At 35.4% G+C, this 24,946-nt stretch overlaps 1 protein-coding gene across 2 annotated transcripts in view; it reads right to left on the reverse strand.

Annotated features, from left to right (window-relative positions):
• The window catches only part of ABCA5 (ATP binding cassette subfamily A member 5), a 51,938-nt gene that overhangs the window by 3,429 nt on the left and 23,563 nt on the right, over positions 1-24,946 (reverse strand). For both annotated transcript variants that reach the window (XM_006754584.2, XM_015570575.1), the window contains 20 exons: positions 24,633-24,723; positions 24,303-24,442; positions 23,364-23,483; positions 21,918-22,119; positions 20,673-20,842; positions 18,075-18,202; positions 17,512-17,649; positions 15,469-15,582; positions 12,232-12,402; positions 10,341-10,454; positions 9,797-9,931; positions 8,289-8,363; positions 7,337-7,428; positions 4,955-5,081; positions 3,224-3,338; positions 3,033-3,124; positions 2,076-2,251; positions 1,652-1,727; positions 1,447-1,541; positions 690-809 (listed from right to left, as the gene is read on the reverse strand). In XM_006754584.2, the coding sequence (XP_006754647.1) occupies positions 690-809; positions 1,447-1,541; positions 1,652-1,727; positions 2,076-2,251; positions 3,033-3,124; positions 3,224-3,338; positions 4,955-5,081; positions 7,337-7,428; positions 8,289-8,363; positions 9,797-9,931; positions 10,341-10,454; positions 12,232-12,402; positions 15,469-15,582; positions 17,512-17,649; positions 18,075-18,202; positions 20,673-20,842; positions 21,918-22,119; positions 23,364-23,483; positions 24,303-24,442; positions 24,633-24,723 (2,491 nt within the window). The remainder of the gene's footprint in view (positions 1-689; positions 810-1,446; positions 1,542-1,651; positions 1,728-2,075; positions 2,252-3,032; positions 3,125-3,223; positions 3,339-4,954; positions 5,082-7,336; positions 7,429-8,288; positions 8,364-9,796; positions 9,932-10,340; positions 10,455-12,231; positions 12,403-15,468; positions 15,583-17,511; positions 17,650-18,074; positions 18,203-20,672; positions 20,843-21,917; positions 22,120-23,363; positions 23,484-24,302; positions 24,443-24,632; positions 24,724-24,946) is intronic.

Consider the following 24,946-nt stretch of genomic DNA (forward strand, 5'->3'; position numbering starts at 1 on the left):
GAGGCCCCCACCGCTGGGGGGGGGGGGGGGTCGGGGAGTTCTGTCTATGCTTATCAGATAGTGAAGGCAATAAACAGTTTCCCACACAGAGCTTAAGTACTTTGCTTATCACCTCATATCAGGCAGTCCATGACATCCACGTGACACTGTTTGGTTAAAGCAACGGTACTTGCCAGGTTTCTCTGCTGTGAAGTTACCACCTTCCCCTTTCCGTACATTGGAAGAAACTGCCTAAATCTCCCACACTTGGGATATAGGAGATTAAGCTCCCGCTCCTAGAGGGGGTAGTATCTACAGATTTACGTGAAATCTTTCTGTAAGGAAGATTTGCCTCTTCTCCCACATTTATTTATTTATTCATCATTTATTTATATGAGTATAAATTCATGTACATTTATTTTATACTTTAGGTTATAATCCAATACGCTGCCTAACAATTTTTGAAATAACAGACATTACACCTGAAAATAACATTCCAAATTGTTGCATAATTAAACCAATTCCAAATGCAAAGCAGCTAGCCGTATTTTGGGGGAAAATGACATATTTCCTAGTAATTCTACACAAAGCCAACTGATTCAAAAAATCAAACAAGAGAAAATTTTTTAACATTTAAATTAATATGCATTTTTACATGACGACATTGAAAATCCACCCCGTATTCTCCAAATGGCTGTTCGGATATGTACCTTAACTGGCCAGCTATCATGATAGCCACTCGGTCACAGACAGCCTCTGCCTCCTCCATGTAATGAGTGGTCAGAATAGCAGCCCGCTTCTTGTTTTTAAATGCAGTTCGAATTGCTCGCCTACAAAACAGAAAATAAAAAAGGAGGAAAGTATCTGAATGTTAATGAATTTTCCCTGTTTTAAAAAAAATCCAATTATTTGATTACAGTAATTAAGATATCAAATTTCAATTTCTGTAGTTATTATATTTTGCCCAACTATGATTTTTCTATTTTAATTTATTTTCCCTTATTTTTAAAAGCCTGTCGAATAGAAATTTCATGATTTCAAATGTTTCTATGCTTTAAAGAATGAATTATGATCTCATTCACATGTATACTCTAATGGACAAAATGAATGAATGAACAAAATAGAGACAGACTCATAGAGTAGGCTGACAGCTGTGGCGGGGGTGCTGGTGAGGGCTGGGGTTGAGGGATTGAGCAAAAAAGAAAAAAAGAGAAAGAACTCATGGACAGAGACAGCACTGTGATGACTGCTGGGAGAAGGGGTGTGGGAGTAGGAGGAAGCCAATCAATGGTGTTTTTCTCTCACTGATGTATCTATCTTTCCATCCCTCTCCCTTACTCTCTCTCTAAAACTCAATAAAAACATTAAAAAAAAAAAAACCATTAGTTATAATAAAATAAATTAATCTTTTATTCTAACTTAGGCTACAGTATAATGTGTCTCGAGTGCCTTTATAGCTATACTCACCACATATGCTGTTTGGCCTTAGGATCCATACCTGTGGATGGTTCATCTAGCAAAGTAATTTGAGGGTTCCCCAGCATACTTAGAGCAAAACACAACTGGATGGAAAGAAAATGGGGGGGACTTCAAAGCAAGAAATTTATCATCACATTATCAGGCACTAAACTATCAATAAAACATACACATATTTGTCGTTTGATAAAAGTACCTTTCGCTTGATTCCTGCAGGTAGTTTCTTTATAGTTTTCTGAAGATGTTCTTTCAAATCAAGGGCATTTGTTATTCTGCAAAACAGATAATGTACTGTTTGTGATCACTGACATTCTTTTTTCCAGAAAACTCAACTTCCTAAAATTAGACCTCCAATTTACATCATTTTAAACAAATTAACATTTTGATTAAAAGATTCACTTTAAATTAAGTTTCACGATAATTATAGGTAATTCATTCTGTAATTAGAAGTAGAAAAATTGCCTTTTCATTTCCATAGCTATATAATTTGGTAAAGAATACATGAAAAAGTCATGACCATTTTCTATGAAAATTATGATGTATGGAAATGCCTGTTATAAAATTTTTAAAATGTGAAATGTAAACTTTTTTCCAGGTAACAAAAATATTCTAAATTTTACCGATTTGTGACTTCCTTTATGTCACTCGGACTCATTCCTTTCACAGCTCCATAAATTTCAAAATGTTCTTGCAGTGTAATATCCGGCCACAATGGGTTTATCTGAGGACAGTATCCCATACACTTAACGGACTCATCCTCCTCAGCTGGATCTGAGGAGTGATCTCCTAAAAATACCTGCAGACATACAAACCAATTTAAATCACTATTTTTGCCTAATTTACATTATGAAAGAAGTGGCAAGTGAATTAATTCAAATTCCTTTCTAGAGGTGGGGTAAGATTTTTTACTCCATTCGATGAAGAAAGGGCATAGATAACTAAATCAGAGTTCAGTGACATGGCCAGCCCCGATTTTAACTAGAATGATTGGGGGTCTCAATGGAAGGAGATATTTGAGCCAGGGAGGTAAAGCAATTTTGGTCACTGGGATTTCTATGGGGTAAGGAATAACTAACATAAAACTAACTAAGGCAAAAAAAACACAAAGAAAAGAGTGTGCCTGACATTTTCCAGGAAAGCAATGAGCCAGTGTGGCTGGTATGAAGTAAGCAAGGGGGAGAGAAGATAGGATCAGAGCAGTTTTGTGAAGTTTCCACAAAATGGTGAATGATGTGCTTATAATCAAAGACTAATTGATGGCAACATCAGAACTAGCTCCCATATCTCCTTAAGGGAATACTATTGTTTTTCATTAAGTTGGTGGGCTAATCACCCATGCATGTAATAATTATAAAAGCAGAAATAATATATATGTACGTGTGCCTGCATGTATGTCATGAAAATTTTACTATGTATATTATTTTCAGAGGTAACCAAAAAGATCACAATTTTATACTAAAATTTTAAGATTAAAAATGTAATACTTAAGCATTAAAATACTAACTTGTCATTAAAAAAATTTATTTTAATGCAATACAAATCATAGTCAACATATACCACACCCTTGTATATCATACCTGGCCTGAAGTTGGTTCAATATCACCAACCAGAATATTGATAACTGTGCTTTTGCCTGCACCATTTGGGCCCAACAGTCCCAAGATCTCTCCTAAAGGAATTGAAAGAAAAATCATCAAATCAAATTTAAAATGGAAACTACTCTTTTGAAAATGTTACTGAGGAAAAAAATAATTAAATAAATACTAGCCTTTTTTCACACAGAATGAGATGTGTTTAGTTGCCACTTTCTTGACTCTTCTTGTAAGAAAATCTTTCTTGTTATCAAATTCTTTATGCAAATTGCTAACCATAATGGCTGGTTTCTAACAAAGGAAACAAAATTTTTAAAAGAGAGTTATAACTCAGAAACCTATCCTGGCATAACACAGGCTGCACACACCTCATGTCCATATCATAAGAACTATATTTGAAAATAAAGGATATTGTATAAATACATATCCATTTGTTACTGAAATTATGACATTCAAAACTAAGTGCATAATGGCACAGTGGCAGCCAGAGCAGACGTAGGATGGCAGCGCGACCCCAGCAGCGAGCGAGGAAGCCCAAGAGCCTGGGAAGTTTTTTGAGCCATGAGGGATATAGTACTTAGGTCAATATTGTTTCACCATGCTTCAATACATCAGGCGTTCTCAGTGCAACTGAGTCTTGGTGAACAGACATGGGGACCCGCAGAAAGCAGTATAAAGAAGGCCCAACACACGGTTATTAATAAAGCTTTGACCGAATCTATGCTTCCCAATCCAATTCAGAAACCATCAAAAAGTAGTAATAATGGCCCAGGTAATAGAAATCCAACTGCAGAATTTAATTGGCCTCCTATGGAAAGGGAAGAGCCTGTGAACTATAAGCCATTAGATCCAAAGCCTTTCTCAAATTACAGAACTAGTTGCAACTTTGGGGCATGCACAATCAGAGGACTTCTCAAACTCGTATGTTTATACACATTATAAATCTTCTAAAAATGTGTATAATGCATAGCATTGCCCATACTTGTTTGGTCATAGAACCTATGCTAATGAATCACGTGTGAACACAGAACAAAAGCTAGGAAATGCTGTCTTACATGATTTGCTCAAGATCTTGACAACTAGTTAAAAGATGGTTACTTTCATTCAGGTTGGCCAGGAATATCAGAGACACCCAGTGAAGACTCTTTGAGACAAATAAGCCATGGGATGATGGCTGCACTTAAGAATATTTTGGAAAATAGTAAGTCAGGATTTTTAGGAGATGCATCTTTGAACTGCCAGTGGAACTGCAATTACATTTGCAGTTACTCTGATTGACTACAACAATTTAAAAAGTAGTATTTCAAATGACACAAGTAGTATTCTTATTGTTTTTAGTTGGCTCAATTAATCAAATAGTGGTTTAAAAAAACATGTGTCTGCAATGCTACTCTCTTAGAAGAGAATAGCTTTCATTGGAAAAAAAGAGGGGAATCTATTTTCTGTAGTCGTATAGGCTTAGAAAATGCTGAATCAAGGGAAGATTGAAAGTTTTCTTACTGTAGAATTTTTCAGAGCTTTCACTTTTTGACTTTTGTGAATATTTTACCATTTTATTTTTTGTACTACTCTTATATATTTCAAAATGTTTTAAATTGTAAACATCATGCCATCTTCGTATTTCAGCACCCAATCTGCCCTCACCAGTTTCATGTATATTTTTTCAGTATATTCTCGGGATATATGTGTTCATTTACTTTAAGAAAGAATCATTCTGTAACAATAATCTGAATCTTTTTTTTAAATATACCTTAAGACCATTCAAAAAAAAGTGGATAAAAATATTTTTTTCATAGACTTCTTTTTCAGATTCATATAGACAGAAAATATTTTCCAGATTATTTTCCTATGCATGGGGAACTGATCATTGCACATTTAAGATGACTTAACAATAAAGACTAAATTACCTCTTCACAACACTGGCAACTCATCAACTCTCTGACCTTTAGTCTTTCAGCTTTGACATCTTCATCTTCACCCTCATTGTTTGGTGGTTCTGGAAACTTCCTATTTTTGGGCTTTGTTGAAAGGGTCCTAAATATATCAAGGTAGTAGATTTTCAAATAATTAAAATAGTAAGAAATTCATGTACTACATAGAGAAAAGAATGAAAAAATATACCAATATGAGATCTGTGGTTATCTCTGAAAGATGGAATTAAAGAGCTGTTTTTTCATTCACTGATATTTAGGTGATGTTACCTAAATTCATTCACTTATCAATATTATTTATGACAGTATGTGTTGGGCACTACTTCACACAAAGATAAAAACAACACCCACAAAGAAAACTTCACTCAAGCGATTTACAGTCTGGGTGCAAATAAGCTTGCACTGGCATCCAAACCCACAGAAATGCCACAAAGGTAGGCAGAGGAAAGAGTGCTTCCAAATAAAATCTGACTTTTAGCCGAAACCGGTTTGGCTCAGTGGGTAGAGCGTCGGCGTGCGGACTGAAAGGTCTCAGGTTTGAGGAGGCAGCTGATCGATGTTTCTCTCTCATCGATGTTTCTAACTCTCTATCTCTCTCCCTTCCTCTCTGTAAAAAACTCAATAAAATATATTTTTTTAAAAAAATCTGACTTTTAGTTGTTAGTAGTAAGGTAAAAAGGAAAATAGGATTCGACATGTTGAAAACGATGGAAAAACAGAAAAGAATGAGAAAGAAGTCAATGACATTAAAGGCTGCAGATTAAATAACGTGAGCCTACTTGACAAGATAAAGAGGGAGTCATTAGTTATCTTATAGAAAATAGTACCGACAGAGGGAAGAAACACATGAATCATCAGGGGAATGCAAATGAAAACCATAAGGAAACACCACTTCAGACCACTAGAATGGCTAAAGTAAAAAAGATAAACAGTAAAAAATACTGGCAAGGATGTGAAGGAAACAGAGCCCTCAGGCACCCCTGAGGGCAATGTACAGTGGTCTCCCCTTCCAGGCAGTTTTGCTTTCTGCAGTTTTGTGCACCTATGGTCAACTACATTCCAAAAACATCAAATGGAAAATTCCAGCTATAAATATGCATAAGTTTTAAATTTCATGCTGTTCTGAGTAGCGTGTTGAAATCTCACACCATCCCAATCTGTCTCACTGGAGATGTGAGTCATCCCTTTGCTATCAAATTGACTATTTCAGTATCACGGTGCTTATGTTCAAGTATATCTTATTTTACTTAATAATGTGCCCCAAAGCACAAGAGTAGCAATGCTGGCAATTCAGATAGGCCAAAGAGTAGTCCAAAAGTGCTTCCTTTAAGTGAAAAGGTATGTATGTATAGGAAAAAAAGCATAGTATACACACTGGGCTTGGCACTACCCATGATTTCAGGTCTCCACTGGGGGGTCTTGGGAGTGGATTCCCCACAGATAAGGGGAGACTAATGTAAGATGGTGCAACCACTTTAGAAAACAACAGTCATAAGTTCTTCAAAAGGTTAAACATACATTAACCATGTGACCCATCAATTCCTTTCCTAGGCATCCACCCAAGAGAAATGAAGATATGTCCATACAAATACCTGAACACAAATGTTCATAGTGGCATTATCCATGATAGCCAAAAAGTGGAAACAACTCAAATGCCCATCAACTGATAAACAGAGAAAATGTGGTCTAATCATAAAATGTATTATTACTTGGCATAACAAAAGGAATGAAGTACTGCTACATGCTATAACATGGATGCGCCTTCAAAACAGTATGCTAAGAAAAGGGAACCAGACAAAAAAAGACTATGTATTGTATAATTGCATTTATATGAATGTTCAAAGTTGGCAAGTCTATTATTTGGAGACAGAAAGTAGATTAGGCCCTGGCGGGTATGGTTAAGTTGGTTGGACATCATCCCGTTGCACCAGGAGGTTGCTCGTTAGATTCCCAGTCAAGGGCACATGCCTGGGAAAAATAAAAATAAGGAAACAAAAGGAAAACAGGGCCTTCATTCAAAATAATTTACAGTCTGGGTGTAAATGAGATTTCCCTGAGTATATGTAGAGGGCTAATGTTCGAACCCACAGAAACACCACAAAAGTAGCAGGAGGCAGCTGATTGGTGTTACACTCTCACATCAATGTCTCTCTCTCTCTTTCTCTCTCTCTTTCTCTCTCTCTCTCTCCCTTTCCCTTTTCCTCCCCTCCCCCCTCTCTAAAAATCAATAAGTAACTACTAATAGGTACAGGGGTTCTTCTGGAGTAATAAAAATGACCTAAAATATGATTATGGTATAGTTGCACAACTCTGTAAATATGCTGAAAAACATTAAAACTTTAAAAAAATTTAACTGACCTGAAAAAGGGATCCTTTCTTATTGATCTGCCTCCATATTTTTTCTCATAGTACCGTAAGAGGAAAATCCATAGTACACACTGCAGGTAAGGCTATAAGAAGAACACAGAATAGCTCATGACTGAATCTCTTTTTTTTCTATCAACAGAATAAAGACCACATATATAAGTTTCCTTATCAACACCAAAAGTTAACCACAATTTTTTTTGCACATCTTATCAGCTAAAAATAGATTTGATTATAAGCCAAGGAAGATTTTTAGTAAGAAAATCTTTCACATATTTTCCTATCTGTATACATTTTATTTCTATCTCAGTGAAGTTTATTGGTCGTCAGCTTCATAAAATACAAAGAAAAAAGGAAGCTTTGTTTTTGACTGTAAGGAAGCCAGAATTGTAATTAAATAGAATTAACAAGAAAAGCCAAGGATGTTAAAATAGATATATTCAGTGAATAAAAGGTAGGACCACTGAAATTCACATTAGCTAGTATTAACACACTTGACTTTTTATGCAAGAGGATATAAACTAAGAAGAGTTAAAATCATACAACCAAACTATTCATTCTTTTTTTTTTAATCCTTAACCAAGGATATGTTTTTATTGATTTTTAGAAAGAGGAAGAGAGGAAGAGAGCAAAAGCCAGGGATCAGTTTTGTTCCACACACACCCAACCGGAAATCAAACACACAACCTAGGTATGTGCCCTGACTGGTAACAGAACCCGAAACCTTTGGGTGTATGGGACCATGCACCACCCAACTGAGCCACCTGGCCTTGGCCCAAGCCAATGATTATTTTCTTTTTTTATTCACAACTTAAAAAAAAATCTTTATTGTTGAAAATATTACAGATGTTCCTGTCCCCCCCAACTGACCCTTTCTAGCCCACACCTGCCCCCTCGCATTCTCAAGGTAGCATGCTAACAAAGAAACATTTCTGTCATTTCTTACCGATATAACCGCCACCAAAAGCCTATCCCATGGGTCATAGGTTTCCTCATTTTTTCGAATATTCTTCCAAGAAATCTAAGACAGAAATTATTGAAAATGTATACGCTGCTGTGATGTTGGGACATGACATCTGATCTTTGACCCTGGTTCCTAGCACACAGCTTCTAAAACCCTTAGAATTTCCTGAGTGTTAGAGGTGACAAGAGTATCTTTTGTTATTTAAAAAAAGCCCATTTCCATCTAGGCCAGGTGACTGTTGGAGGATAACCAATCAAGTGATTAGAAGGCTGGAACTTTCTGTCCCATCCATCCACTAACCCCTCGGGAGGGGAAAGGAGTTTGGAAATTAAGTCATATGCCATCAGTAATGGAACTTCCATAAAAAACTTAAAAGGGGGTTCGGAGAGCTTTCGGGTTGATGGGTGCATCCAAGTGCTAAGGAGTGGCACACGCCAAACTCCACAGGGACAAAAGTTCCTGCACCTTGGCATCCTTCTGGACCTCGCCCTGTGTACCTCTTGACCTGGCTGTTCATTTGTATATCTGTTATGCTGAACTGGTACTAGGAAATCGTGTTTCCCTGAGTTCTGTAAGCCATAATAGCAAATTATTGAGCCTGAGAAAGGGTCATAGAACCATGGGGTTTGTAGCCAATTCAGACAGAAGGATTAGTAACAGGGGACCCACAACTTGTAATTGGCATCTGAAGTTGGGGGTGGGGGACAGTCTTAAGTGTTGAACCCTTAAACTGTGTAGTCTGTGCTAACTGCAGTAGTTAAGTATTGCTTTATGTGAGGAAAAACCCCACACATTTGGTTTCACAAGTGTTGTCATAGTTTTATTTTAGCTGCAATGTGTAGAAATATTTGGATTAAAGTGTGTGGGGGGGAAGTATTTTGCTCAGCAAACATGTACTCTGTATAAATAAGTTGGCTACTATTAATAGCTATGATTTGTACTTAGATTAAATTTCCCATCCCAAAATGTGGGGGAGATATAAAAGGGGGGAGGGCAAAGAGACTAGTGAGTAGAATTAATCAGCAGTCATCCTACATCAATAATTCATCAAATTTTTTTTAATCACATGGAATTTTTTTTCCAACTATCCGGGCTTAATAAAACTAACCCGTGGTTTTCTTTTTCTTTGAAAAAAATCTCCACTTTATTTTCTCTTTTATGCCTTTATAGGACAATACATTATTAAATCCTTGAAAAACTCTCCAAATACTAACTGAAGTCATATCATACTTATAATTTATGTACATATGCCATTTGGAGCATCACAGAACATGTATTGGACATAGCCATTCTCCTTTGAAACTTTAAGTTTAAAAACTGCTTAAAAGATTCCATAGTGATTTTAAACTGCTTCATTAATAACATTTAAATCAAGTAGTAGCAGCTAAAATGATGTGTTTTTGTTTTACTATTTTCAATACAAGAACTAAGACCTTAAAGATTAGGTACTATTTATGCTTTTTAAACATTAAAACACCTAACAGACCTACCTTTATGAAACAAATCAGACAACCCAGAAGTGGATAGACTGGAATGACTATGCAAAAGGTGTAATGGAGAACAGCTGTAACTGTGTGTCCAATAAAGAAACTGATTTCGGTGATTGCAATGCAAGCCAGCGCTGTCTAAAGGGGGGGAAAAAAAAAAAAAGAAAGCAAGTGAAAAGTGTTTAGAAATTTCATACCCAACATTAACTATATTTTCAATCTTGTAGTAAAACATGGAGCCACAGATGATACTTAGCCAGGAAGCGCAGGTACACTGGTACCAGCTGCTTTTTAGCTGGCTTCCTTGCCATGCAGTTGTTAAATGCTTTCAGTATCACCCATCCCTTCAAAGAGTGGATGATGCAGAAGACAAACATATAGTCAGTAAGATGCTCCCAGCTATCTATCTAACCCTGTACTTTAATAATAGACACAGTAACATTTAATCCTGAAAGAGCTCACGACTCTCTTTTCTCTGGTATAAAACATGAGTTTCAAATAAGCTGCTATGAAAAGTTGAAATGAAATAATATAAAGTGTAACTTACCACAGAATAGATAAAGGACCAAACTTCTTTTGTATTTAAAATTTTCTTAAAAGTGAAAGAAGTAACATAGGTAAACAGAATAACTGATGGAACATAACCAATAAGACAAAAAACCTGTAAAACAAAAATACAAAATTTTATATAAATATGTGAATAACTAGAAATACATAAATATAAATTACCAGTAATACTAAAATATTATGGAATAATTATTCTTCAAATTTTCTTGCTCTACAAATCACTCCACAAACTAAGTGTGGTTACTTGAGGAGTTACCATGCACATTGCTTCTACATCAAGAAACTCAGGCTTTTAACTAATTAACACAATCCTGAATAATTAATTTAAACTGAAGTTTTCTTTGCCAAGTAAAATGCTCTTATTTAAAACACACACACACACACACACAAACCCACAGTTTAGCTGGTTAAAATTTTTCCTCAATGAGCTATTTTAATATATAGCTATTATTTTAATATATAGCACTTAGTGCATTTTATACATTTTTAAGGAAAATATTTATAAGGCATAAATTGAATTAAAACTTTTCTCAACTATTAGCTACCATTTTAAGATACAGAACTTAATGCATTTTGTAATTTTTAAGGAAAACATTTATTAATTTATAAGGCAGAAATTAACATGTAAGATCAGTATGATCTCTGGCAAAACAGAGTTTACTTTCAGAAACTCCGACCTCACCTGGCGTTTTCCTAGTATAAATCATTCATATAAAGGGGTTTAGTAAGTCATGTACATGTGAACATGAATACAAACCATACTTTTCCTTAGGATTTTAAACCACATTTTTAAATTATGAAATAAAAAATTATTTTCAGTCATAGAGACAAGGAAGACATTTTAAGGAAGGACTGTTTAAGTATTTCTAATTACACATAAGTAGGTAGTCTACATAAAAGACTACTTCAATGTCAAGGAATTATTTTATAATGGTAGTAAGTCATTGCTTTTAAAACTTATTTATAGCAATAGAAATCGCATTGATTACAGGTATCATCCTATATAATAAAAGCCTAATATGCAAACTATCCCCTCAACTGGGAGTTCGTCCGCACTGACCACCAGGGGGCGGCACAAAACATGGCAGGCATCGACAATGCAGCGCTGGCAACAGATGGCACTGGAGGTGCTGCCAGCCGCGTTGGGCCCTCATGAGAGTGGGACTGGGCAGGATGGCGGTCAGCAGGCGGCACCAGGCCAAGGCGGGTGCGAGCAGGGGCCTGAACACCCGTTATTGGCCTGCAGATGGTGACCAAGTGGGGGTGGGGGTGGGGCTGCTGCCCGGGTCCCAGGTGCTGAGGAAGCTGGGCGGGGGCCGAACGACTCAGGTGGAAGGGGCGGGGGGGTGCAGAGGCCCGGGGGCTTCCCAGGGTCCAGAGGTCAGCTGGAATCTGCCCTTCCATGCCAGACACTTGCGCTTAGATCGCCAACCAGGCCTAGGGACTGCACCTGTGCAATTTCATGCACCGTGCCTCTAATCTATATATATAAAAGGCTAATATGCAAAGTGTCCCCTTAGGAAATCGGCTGGGAGACTGGGAGTTCAATTGCTCACTATGACGTGTGCTGACCACCAGGAGGCGGTGCGGAATGAAGGAAGGCCCTGGCCAGCAGCTGGCAGCCAGGGAAGAAAGGTCCCAGCTGGCAGCCAGATGGCCCCAATCCGCCCTGATTGTCAGCCAGGCCTAGGGACCCTACCCATGCACGAATTTCATGCACTGGGCCTCTAGTATACAATGATTAAATAGGAACTGGTTCTATTTTCTATAAAAATATTAATATCCAGCTGATTATCATGTTTGGAAAGACTTCATTTTGTAAAGTAGTGTTTTATTTACAAATAGAATGAGTACAAATAATGTTAACTTACCACAGAAAGAAACTTTACAGGATAAAAATATAATCCATAATGAAATGCAAATAAACTTCCAAGCATCAAAATAAGAAGAATAAAAAAAAAGGGGATATCAACAATAGCTTGCCCAACCCAATATGCAGATGGCAAAAGACCTGAAAGTTTAAGTTGAGTATAAGCTTTGATCTAAAAAAAAGAAAGGAAGAAATTGATTATAATTTTAAACATTTTGCAAACAAACAAAAATTTCTAGCAAATTATTGCAGAACTCTTAATTTTACATCAACAAAATAAAAGTTTATATTATAGGTTTGTAGGTAATAAAAGCCCTCCTTACAAATAATATAAATTCCATTAGGATATTAATTTAGATCATTATTTCTGAGATACAACAATACTGCAATAAAATCTTCAGAATCGGGTTACAGCAGTGCTTCTAGGAAACACAAAACTAAAATAAAACAAAGGTTGTTGGGGTTATAGCTGTATAATAGTGATTCTATAGCACAGTAGTCAAAACATGGTTGCTTGTGAAAATACATGGAAAGGTGTGTTTTAAATAAGAAAAGGGACTCTGACTTTAAAAACCTGACCTTTTATAAAAACATTAATAAACTGCCAAGTACCCTGTGGGTTTACATAGGGCTTTCAGCTTAATTGTGAAACTGCAGATAATCCATTAAAAGCTTTTTATATACTCTTTTGTAGTACATAAATGCAAGCTATTGCTACTACAAGTAAACAGCATTATCATGAGCACTAACAGTAACTTAAATGATGATAGTTTTTCTAACTCTCTAATGCTCTCATTACTTAATATGAATTTTAAAAATCTTTTACAAATCCAAATTCCTAACAATTTTATTCAGTTGATTCTCTCATCTATGTAAACATCACTCCTAATAAAGGTATTATATGAAAGAAGTAGCCAGAGAGTAAGGTAAGGGAAGCATGTTCCCTTATAGAGTTAAGACGAAGAGGTGCCCAGCCTGCGTGGCTCGGTGATTGAGCGTAGACCTATTAACTAAGAGATCATGGTTCAATTCCCAGTCAGAGAACATGCTCAGTCCCCACTAGGGGGTGTGCAGGAGGCAGCCAATCAATGATTCTATCTCATTATTGATGTTCCTATCTCTCTCTTCCAGTCTGAAATCAATTTTAATTTTGAATTTTGAAAATCAATTTCAATTTTGAAAAGAGGAGAAATGATCTTTCTAAAAAGGACTTTTGTGTTCAATTATAACAACTATACATTCCAATATAAGTATAAAAACATAAACCAAGTCAAATATAATTATTTTCGATAATCCAACTAGATGCTTTTGTTATTCGTACATTGCTGGTGGGAATGTCAAACAGTATATCCACTCTGGAAAACAGTTTGACAATTTTTAATAAAACTAAACTTTCAATCACTATACAACATAGCACTGTACTGTTGGGCTTTTTTACTCTTGGACATTTATCACAGATATATGAAAACATATGTTCACACAAAAACCTGTACACAAATATTCACAGTTTAATTCATAATAGTAAAAAACTGGAACAATCCAGATTCACATCATAAAATACTGCCAAGCAATAAAAAGAATGAAATATTAATGTGTGCAATTTGAATGAACCTCCAGGGAATTATGCTGAGTGAGAAAAACCAATGCCTAAAGAAAATATGCTGTGATTCCATTTAATCATTCTGGAAACATCAAAATTATAGAAATGGAGAACAAATTAGTGGTTGCCAGAGGTCAGGGACAGGGTAGGGTTGGCATGTGGGCTTGAAAAAGCCACAGGAGGGATCTTTGTGATGATAGAACTGTTCTGTCTCTTGATGTCAATATCCTGGCTTTGTATTGTACTATCGTTTTGCAAGATGTTTTTATTGGGGTTAAGTGGATAAGGGAACCTAGATCTCACTGTATATTTTACAACCAATATAAATCCATAATTACCTCAAAATAAAAATCTGAATTAAAAACCATGTAAGTGGAAACAAAAAAGAAAAATGCAATTGTCTAGTAAGTTTTATCTTTGAGTGGCAAAGATTATGGATAGTTTTTACTTCCTTTATACTTTCCTATATTTTCTAAATTAGTATAATGAATATGTGTAACAGAAAAATTAAGTATATTTTTTAAATGTCTCCTGAGATACATGTATTAGTTTTAGATGAGGCTTAACCTCATTATTAGTCACGCTGTGTAAATTACTTTTAAACTGAACTGAACTGAACTAAGAACCCAAAGAGAATGAGAATTTTGATTAGAGGAGTAAGAAAAAGACAGTCTCAGCAGAGTGGGAGAGTAGAAGGCTCTGACTGTCCAAAGCTCAAAAACTGTATAAGATCACCTGCATCTATCTGCTGGATGGAGGAGGTTAAAAAGAGAAAGGAACAGAAAAGAAGGTGGAAGAAAACTAAAAATCCTCTGTACACAGCCATTTTTTCTAGGCCCTGGTAATGACAATAATTTTCAAGCTTTTCTTTTTTTCACTTACCATCCAATTAAATGCCTTATACAACCAACACATTCCATTAAAGGTTAAAGGGGAGTGCACCAATTAAGAACATAAGGATCACAGTCAGCTCCCAGATCCACTACTGAACCCAGATGAGTCAACCTGCACACATTATATGAACACCTCCTTCCTCCGTTTCCTGACCTATAAAGTGGGTTACATAAAACCTCACAAGGTTGTAAGAATTAAAGGATGCAACTTTTAAAGAAGATGGCAAGGATTTGAGTAATACAGTTATTACTACAAGATAGGGTAAATGTAGGTTTACAGTTGATTGTATAGAAAATACAGAATTAAGAATAAACTGTGTTTCATGTACTCACAACTGTAAACCTCCTTTGCCCCACCCTGTATTACTATAATTATAATAAATGTATTTATACTCGATCTTCTTACTCCTGAAATAAGTATACATAAGTCTTGTACTCATGCAAAATGTGTCTGTTTTTTTTTTATATATATATATTTTTTATTGATTTTAGAGAGGAAGGGAGAGGGAGAGAGAGAGAGAAACATCAATGATGATAGAGAATCATTGATTGGCTGCCTCCTGCACACTGGGGATCAAGCCTGCAACCTAGGCATGTGCCCTGACTGGGAATCAAACCACGACCTCCTGGTTCACAGGTCGACACTCAACCACTGAACCACGCTGGCTGGGCCAAAAGAGGTTATTTTTTAATGTGATTTCTTATTAGCAAACTATACTTGTAATTTTTTTCACTGAGTCATTACCTTATGATTCTCTGCATTTTCCATGGCAAAGTAAGGTGGCATTGCAGTAACAATGATTCCAAGTAAAGTTGCTTGAAAATACAGCTCAATTTTAAAAACAATGTCTGTAATTTCCTGAAAAACAACCGTAGAATAAGAAATGGAACTGAGAATCATTTGATACATTTTAGTATTTTCTAAAAGATTACCAAAATCTCTGAAGAAACACATTAGGATAACCATGCTAGGCATAGTCTATATCAGCGGTTGCCAACCTCTCGGACCTCACAGACCAGCAGCGGTCTGCAGACCACCAGTTGGCGACCACTGGTCTATACAAAAGAACAGATGGCCAAGTTAACAGGCAGTGAGCTACCAACTTTGCCACTTATGAAAAAGCTACCAGATCCTGAGCAAATCACTGTACTTCCATTTTCTTATCTACAACACAAAATAATAATATGGCATATAAATTAAGCTTCACCATTTAATTAAAAATAAAATTGAAAAGCAGTTAGCATATCCACCAATGGCCTTATGCAATGAACATGACCATCTCAGAATGCTGCTGGAAGCCTTCATTAGGCTGCCTGGACTGTAAGCCAGCTGGGATCTTCACTCCCTACTTTTCTCCAATGGGAAAAAAGTTGTACCCAAGCTCAACTTCCTAGGTAACCAGGAACTTTTGTCCCAAGCAGGGGGGACTATATTCCCACACAGAGGTTGTTCCAAGCAATGATGGAGTACGCCACACATTTCTTTAACATCTCCTTCCCTCTGTCATTATTATTATTGCCCCTGAGTTAACTCAGACACTCCATCAATTGTCATTTAAGCTACTTAGTAAAAGAATCTCTGATTTGATTTTTTTTTTTTTTACTTTCTTCCCTCCACAATTCTCCAAACAGAAATCCCTCTCTACCCTGGTGCCAGTGAAATTTTTTTTTTTTTTAATCCTCACCTGAGGATATTTTTCCATTGATTTTTAGAGAGTGGAAGAGAAGGGGAGAGTCAGAGAGAATGAAACATCAATGTGAGAGACACACATAGATCAGTTGCCTCCCATACAAGTCCTGACCAAGGCTGGTATCAAGCCTGCAACTGAGGTATGTGCCCTTAACCGGAATCGAACCCGGGACCCTTCGGTTCATGGGCCAACTTTCTATCCACTGAGCCAGACCAGGTAGAGCACCAGTGAACTTTTTAAAATGCAAATTTAATGTTACCTTGTCCCCATACCTATGTATAACTCTAAAAAGAGGAGTACTAAATTAATCTTCCATGTGATTTCCATTTAAATATGGCAAAGAATTATAGCCAACTAAATGAAGTTTGGGGTGTAGATTATATAATCATAAAGAAAGAAAGCAGACTGGGGGCAAATTGGGGCTGGAGGTAGGGGAAAGAGGGAGTGATGAACTAATAGGCACAAGGGATTCTTAGGGGAGTGATGAAATATAAAACTGATCTGTGGTGATAGTTACATAACCCTATGAATATAATGAAAACCATTGAGTTGTACATTTTAAATGGGTGAATTGGAAGGTATGTGATGTACATCGCAATAAAGCTGTTAAAAAACAGTGAATGAAACACGCTATTAAAGAAAGATATTAGTCCATTTATTTTTCCACGTAAAAAAAACAAAACATAAGGACTATGAGAAAATGTTGAATATTTTTCTGGGTGACCAATTTAATTTTCATATTTCTAACCAATAGTCCCACCTACAAGAATTGTCTGGGTGACTTCTCAAGGTTCTTTCAATATACCTCAGTAACCAGATTTTAGCTGAACAATATTCATTTTAAGATTATCTTAACTTGTCTATGATTAATATAAAAAATACTTAAACTTTATAAAAATGTCCGCACCAACATAGAACACCTTGATCCTAAAGTAAACTAATACTAGGGACTCCTAACCCCAGATGTAAACCATCCCCAACTCAAGTTTTACGAGGACTAGGAGATGTAACAAGATGAACTTCTTCACATTTTATTATTATAAACACACACACACACACACACTCACTCACACACTCACAGTTTTTAATTTGCTTACTTGAAAGAATGGGGTATTCCAGACCTGGATGCTTTCAGTCACATTTAACTGATAAAGGTAGTAGTTACTAATGATATTCATCAATACAGGCAAAGCATAAACCATAGTACTGTTGAAAACAACTGTAAATACATAGTCCTACAAGTTGGAAAAGAGAGACTTATTACATACCATATGTAAATATATGTAAATATAAATGGATATATTGTTGCTATACACCAAGCTTTTCTCATCCCCAAAGCTAATTCTCATTAACTGTACTAAAAGCTACTCAGCAAATCATAGAAATTATACTCAATGACAAAGACAACCTGGTTTGGAATCTACAGATATTTTGATATTTTAAATAAAAATGTAACATAAAATTAAATTCCTTTAAGCTTTATTTATTGGTCACCCATCAGGGCACAAAATATATTCTAAATAAACACAACTACTATTTCCAAAAGCAAATTCTAATTTCAGCCTAATGAGGCCAAATCGGCAAATGATTAACTTTAGAGGAAATATCTTAACCTTTCATAACAGTCCAATGGGTATTCCTCCATATACATTACCCTTACCTTTTCCGAATGCATCACATTTAAAGCTGCACTGTGGGGAGCAGCAGACACATAGTCACTGTCATTAAACATCGTCACCATGATGTTCTGGTTTGTGAAAAAGGTAATAAGATCACTGATATCTGAGTCTGATGTTAGGGGAAAAGCAAATAGTAAAGAATCAGTTCAAATGACAACAAATATAGGCTTTTAATAACACTGGAACGAGCCCCCCTCTTCCTTAAAAAGTATTTTATCTTCATTGGCTAAGACATGACTAAGAACACTGGCTCGGGAGCCAGTCAGCCTGAGCACAGAACCTGAAGGTGACTGTGCAACTTTTAGCTGCTGCTACTGCTAAGACTATTACTCACACTGAAATTCTATCGTTCCTGAAATTTGGTTAGTGACAATAAAATCCATCTGGCAGTTTTATGTATCGAGATAACCTGTGGGCTTAGAAAGATAAGAAATCATGGTGTGAATTTCAGGAACATTACTCCTTAGAGGATTTCTATGTGCTCCAAATAGACAAGTTTATAAATGTTGACGGCCTTAACTACCTCAAAGTAAGAAAACACATAATCAGGTCTCCAGCTACAGTCTTTAAATTGTCTGGAGCCAAGGGAAAAAACTAAAACCTAAGTTTAAAATTCATACCAACATGCCTGATAATGAAAATATTCCATTATCACAATAGCCAGGACTCAAGAAGGACAAATGTGACTTGGATAACAATCGAAACCAATCAAGGAAAACACTATCAGTAACTAAGCAGTATAGCAGTGTGGATCAGGCTCAGCACCAAACCTGAGTGTCAGAGAATAGTGATCTTGGTGAGACTACATTTATTCCTATCTTGTGCTCTAATTGTTCTCTCATCCCCAGCTTGCCCGAGCGGCTCTGTACTCCTGAGGAGAGAGCTACTAGCATATTATAACCGAAGGAACTGTATCATCTGTGATACAAAAAGCTTTGCAGGGAGGGTAAGATACCAACCAATATTTACACACAGAGAAGCCAGTGATTCCTTAAGGAAACATGGCTTTATTTAGGACCAAAAGCAAGGCCTAGGAAAATATGGGATACATGTGTAAACAACTCCAGAAATACTGAAATATAACAGAAGGAACAAAACTTTGGAGATACTAGAATTTCTGCAGATCAGTTGAGAATGAACTGAAAGCAGAAAGATTTTGAGATACATGTACAACTCCCAAATATACAAAAAATGTCACATCAGAGTATAAGGCTCCATGCAGTACTATAATTTAGCAACATGAAATGTATATTAATGCCCAAGAATCCTAATAAAAGAAAAAATTGCAAAACATAACACTTTCTATTCAAAAGTAGTTTTCTATCACTAAATGCGTTTTTTCTTCCGAAAGAATAAAAGTTGCATAATAAACTGAAAACCAGATTTTAATAGTGATGATTTTAAGAGTAATTTATAATCATCTCCAACTACGATTATTATTTTAAACCTGGGCAAAGTTCTTCAGTTAATAGTGAATCAAAAGGAAATATACTAGTCCTGGCCCAGGTGGCTCGGTTGGGTGTCATCCAAGACACTGAAAACTTACCATCTGATACCGAGTCAGGGCACATGCCCAGATTTGGGGCTCAAAGGTGTGCAGGAGGCAGCTGATTGATGCTATGCTCTAGCATCAAAGTGTTTCTCTCTCATTCTCTCCCTCTCTCCCCCTTCCTCTCTCTGTAAAAATCAATAAACAATTCTTAAAAAAAAAAAAAGGAAAGGTATTAGAATATAACTGAAGTGCTGGGAGATGTTAAACCTCAAAGAGTTTATAAGTATAGAAAGGGTTGTATGAAATGAAAATTTCGAACATATTTCAGCAAGATAAGCAAATGAAGAGGCTATAGTTTGCTGTAAGTTTGCCAGTTAGTTAATCTCAACTTTCTCTTCAAGACCCTGGGGACCACAAACTATCTTTGTACATAGATGTTGTAGAAATAACTGATCATATATGAATTAATGTTTGTTGGAAAGCAGAATCCTACATCAGTATTTTTTATTCTGCCCATTGTTCAAGTCATATGCTTTTTAAAAAATTCTTTCATATTTGACAATTATGTAATAAGAATGTTCAATAGCAAATCCAAAAATATGCATTACAAATGTAATGTACTTGATTATAAATATTTACATCTAAGGTGCTTTTTTCTTAATTCGAATGTTTCAGATAACCCTTAAAAATTTAAACATTTCTATTTGGTAGGTAACTTCATAAACATTATATGCAGTAACTCTAAAGAGGGTTTTTCAAATTCTGAAGTTTATTTTGCTCATCATAAATTATGAGATGAAACATGCTGCTCTGAGAATAATGTTTCTATTATTAAAAAGAAACTTTTGTGATTATAAGCTGTATAAGTAGAATGTTTTAAAAAACTGTCACCTATACTTTAACCAAAATTTCTTATCTGCAACATATTGCTCAGCATTAATAAGGAGTTTTATTTAATTTGGATTTGTGCAGACACAACATGCCGTTACCTTTCATACATTTCTAAAATCCACATCTCTGACCTATATTTATCCCTTACCCCCGTGCACCAACCAACACACATTCACAGACCTTCACACACTCTCACCAGTAGAATTTTGAAGAAGCAGACTTGTTTTATATTTATGAGGTTTATCTCCAGGTTTTAGGAAATACAAGTCTGGAACAAGTTTGATCGGAACCACAGCACTTTTAAAAGAGCGATGCACCAAAAACATAAAAATCTGGACTGCAAAAAAGATTAAAAGCAGAAGCAACCTGAAAGGGGAAAAAATAATACAGTTCAAGGTATATTAATATGTAAAACTATTTTTTAAAATCTTCCTTCACATGTTAGTTAAAAGGTACTCATTTAAAAAAAGAAAGAAAAGGAAAAACTTGAAAGGTAATAGAATTTCTAATTATTTCAGGACAATATGGACAGAAAGTCAACAGTCAATGACAAAATTAAAAGCTATAAAAATGCATTTTAGATCACACCACTTATACAGGGTATGTAAACCTGTCATTACAACTTTAAAGAACCAGAAGTTATGTCACATTTACACCTCTATTCTCTTGAAGGAACTAATTCCTGTCCTACCTCTATTCTAACTACTTACTGTCCTTATATTTTAGAAAATGTACAATACAAAAATATTTCACATACAACAAAGAAGATGAAAATACAAGTGAAATTTTGAATGCCTCAGATCTTTGAAATTTCATCCTAACCACATTAACTCCCACTGTCCCTCTACAGGCAAAGCAAGATGGACTGGAGTCTGTGATAAGGGTCATCACTTGCAGCTGATCTGCTACACAATTTTATTACCCATTCAAAATGTCCTTCTCCCTGGAAGGCAGACATGCTTCACTCTTATCCTGTGAAATATCTCTAGATTATGTGTAACAGGTATCACAAGTGAGTAGAGAGAGCTTGGATTATCATGCTTTTAACATTTTTCATTATCAGACACCCTATTATAAAAAAAAAATCTATTTACTATAAATATTAGTAATAGATGCAAAACAAGTGTGAAAAATATGAATGCAGAGTAAAATTTAAATGCAATGACAGTAATTCAAAAATTACACAACTTGAATATATTATGTCACTTCCTCACTTTATAAATGAGACCAAAAAATGCTATTTTTAAAAAAAGGGTAACGCTCTAATGGTATTCGATAAAATTACTATAAGCATATTTTTTCTGACATGTGAAATTAGTCTTAATCTTCCAAAACTACAGAGATTATTTAGATATGTCTATATTTTAAAAATTAAGATGGTAATAAATCCAATTTGTATCGTTCAAAACAACGCATCAGGCAGAAGAGTGATTATACTTACACTGATCTCACTGATTTACTTTCACGTTTCAAGGTTTGGAAATGGAACTTGGCTATTGTATACACCTGCTGCTTCCACAGGCTCATGGTGCTCACTAGGGAAGCCTTGGTTTCAGAAAGCATGAGTAAGCTCTGCTCCATTTCATCAAAAGATTTTGAATCCATTTCTTCCTCAAGTGACTGCTGAGTAAATACACTATAATCTATTTGCCAAAACGAAAGGATGGAAAATGATGATCTGTTCCTTAAAATAATGAAAATCTTTCTAAAGCAGGTAAATGTTAAAGCAGCACACATCTGGCAGTGATGTAGGTCAAATGGAACTCTCATATTCTTTGGCAATATTATTAAAACTGAACAGTTGCATAGCTTACAACCCCAGAAATTCTACTAGGTATAAAACCAACAGAGACATGTACATATGTTCACTGAAACACATGTAAAAGAATATTCTTAACTATCACCCTATCCAGAACAGCCATAAAGTGGGAAGAACCCAAAGGCTATCAAATGTGATAAATAAGTTGTGAAATATTCCTGTAATAAAATAGTATAAAACAATGAAAGTAAACAAATTACTGTCCAAATACAGTAGTATGAATCTTACAATCCTAATATTAAGTAAAAGAAGCCAAACACAAAAGAGACATGCTATGAGTGATTTTATTAGACCAGTGATTTTCAACCAGTATGCCACAAGAATTTTCTAAAACGTGCAAAACCTGCCCGACTGGTGTCGCTCAGTGGTTGAGCGTTGAGCCATGAACCAAGAAGTCCCGGGTCTGATTCCCATTCAGAGCACATGCCAATGTTGCAGGCTTGATCCCCAGTAGGGGGCATGCAGGAGGCAGCCGATCAATGATTCTCTCACTGAGTTTCTATCTCCCTCTCTCTCTAAAAAATCAATAAAAATGTATTTAAAAAAATAAAACATGTAATACATGATGATTGTCAAATAAAAAATATGACAACACTAATACAACAGCCATCCAGAATGAATGAATCAAAATTATACCTATTATTTTGTCAGATTGGTAAAAAATATACTTTTCGGTATGCCACAGTAATTAATTTGTGTACCATGAGTTGAAAAAGGTTGAAAATCACTGTATTAGATCAAGAATAGACAAAACTAATCAATGAATATAGAAATCAAGGTGTTATTTTTATAACTGATTTAATTTCAAACAGATAAAAATAATAAAAAGAGATGAAAAGTGGCTTCCATATGAGAGCCACAAAGATGACTTTTTGGACTTATGCTAAATTTAAAAAATAAGTAAACATATAAAATTTGAAGAGTGGCATGGAGTAATGCATAAACTAGTATTTACATACAATCTGGCTGTCCTGGCATCCTACTAATTAGACACTCTAGATGAATGACTTTGTAAGATGAACAAGTCTAATCCCTCTCCCTAAAATGTATTACTACTTTTGTTTTTACCTGCTTGGTCTATTTCTGCTTCAACTTCTAGATTTAAGAATACATCTTCCAAAGTCGTCATGGAAACACCATAAGAAATAACACCCAAACTTGAATGAGTGTCTAGAGCAGAAAATAAACCTGAAAGAAGATATAAAAGAATGTTATATAGTTAAGCATACTGTCATGAATTATTCTGAAATATCGTTTTAAAATAGGATGTGTCTAAATTTACTCTGCTGGCACAGTGGTCCCCAATTTAACATTCTTATAAATTACTACGAGACCCAAGGAATGTTTATGGAAATATATGTGTTAGATATTTATCGTATTATAAATGAAAAGAAATATTTTACAGGACAGAATGACAGGCAGGGTACATTAAGTTGGCATAGGTAATTCAATCCAGTTAGTTAATGATTCTGTTTTATTTCTTGAAAGAACCCAATTAAACTAAAAATAAATTTCTATCTGATTATGAGATAAATGCTATGAGAATTCTGCATAACACATGTACAGTAGTAATATCCTTTTGGTTCTTAAGAGGTCCCTAAACAGATATAAGAGACTGAGTTTCAGTTCCACATCACAAAGTGAAAAACTAATCAAATAACTCAATGGTTTAACATATAATAATGTATTTTATCATGAAATCAAGAAAAAGGGAAAAGAACTTTAGGACATACACAATTTCTTTATTTCTTGACAACAAAGCAAACACAATTATTTACCGAAGTTAACATACTACAGTTTCTTGCATGCTGTTTGTAAAAAAGAGAAACATGTTAGCTAGGAGCATTTCTGATTTTCTAAAACAAAATAAAGTAGAAACAGATTATTAACTCTGGGCACCTGGAAGCATGTAAGTATCACACAGAAAAGTAAAAGAGTAAACTAACAAAACCTACTCCTAATGCAAGATCCTGGTTCAACCCCCAAGAAACTGAAAGTAGGTAATACCTGAAAATTTGTCCATGTCCTTGAAAGGCAAGCTATACACAAGTTGTTGGTCATTCTGCTGTAATAAAGTAGCTCCAGGTACATGTTGTTTAACCAGAGAAGAAAGAGATTCTGTAGCACAGTATCTGTCTATGTACATGCTAGAGAAAAAAAAAAAACACCATAATTTTGTTATGATTACACCGTAAATAACCAAAAAGTAAACTCTGAATGCTTTAAAGTGAGTGCCAAAAAAGTAAAACTGTCCAAAGTACATTAGGGCAAGCCCTAAGTATAACAATAGATCAAGAATATAATAAAGAATAGAGCCAATAAAGAATGGATAGATACCTCAGACGGTAGCCAATCCCCCATTTACTTTTGAGAAACATTGAGGAACCAACACATTTCAACATTCCTTGTGATATAACAGCTTTCCTATCTGCAAACAGAGATTTGCATTTCAATTTTTAAGTTAGTAACAGCATTAATAACTGGCATTCATATTGTATGGATTACTATGTGAGACTCAATGTATTAGTCGATTAAATTATCACAACCACCTCATGAGGAAGGTACTAGATTATCACCACCTGCTTTTTAGACGAGACCACTGAGGCAATGAGAAACTATACAATTTGCCCAGATTTCACATATTAAATGAC

Source organism: Myotis davidii, unplaced genomic scaffold, assembly GCF_000327345.1.
Source record: "Myotis davidii unplaced genomic scaffold, ASM32734v1 scaffold172, whole genome shotgun sequence".
NCBI lineage: Eukaryota > Metazoa > Chordata > Mammalia > Chiroptera > Vespertilionidae > Myotis > Myotis davidii.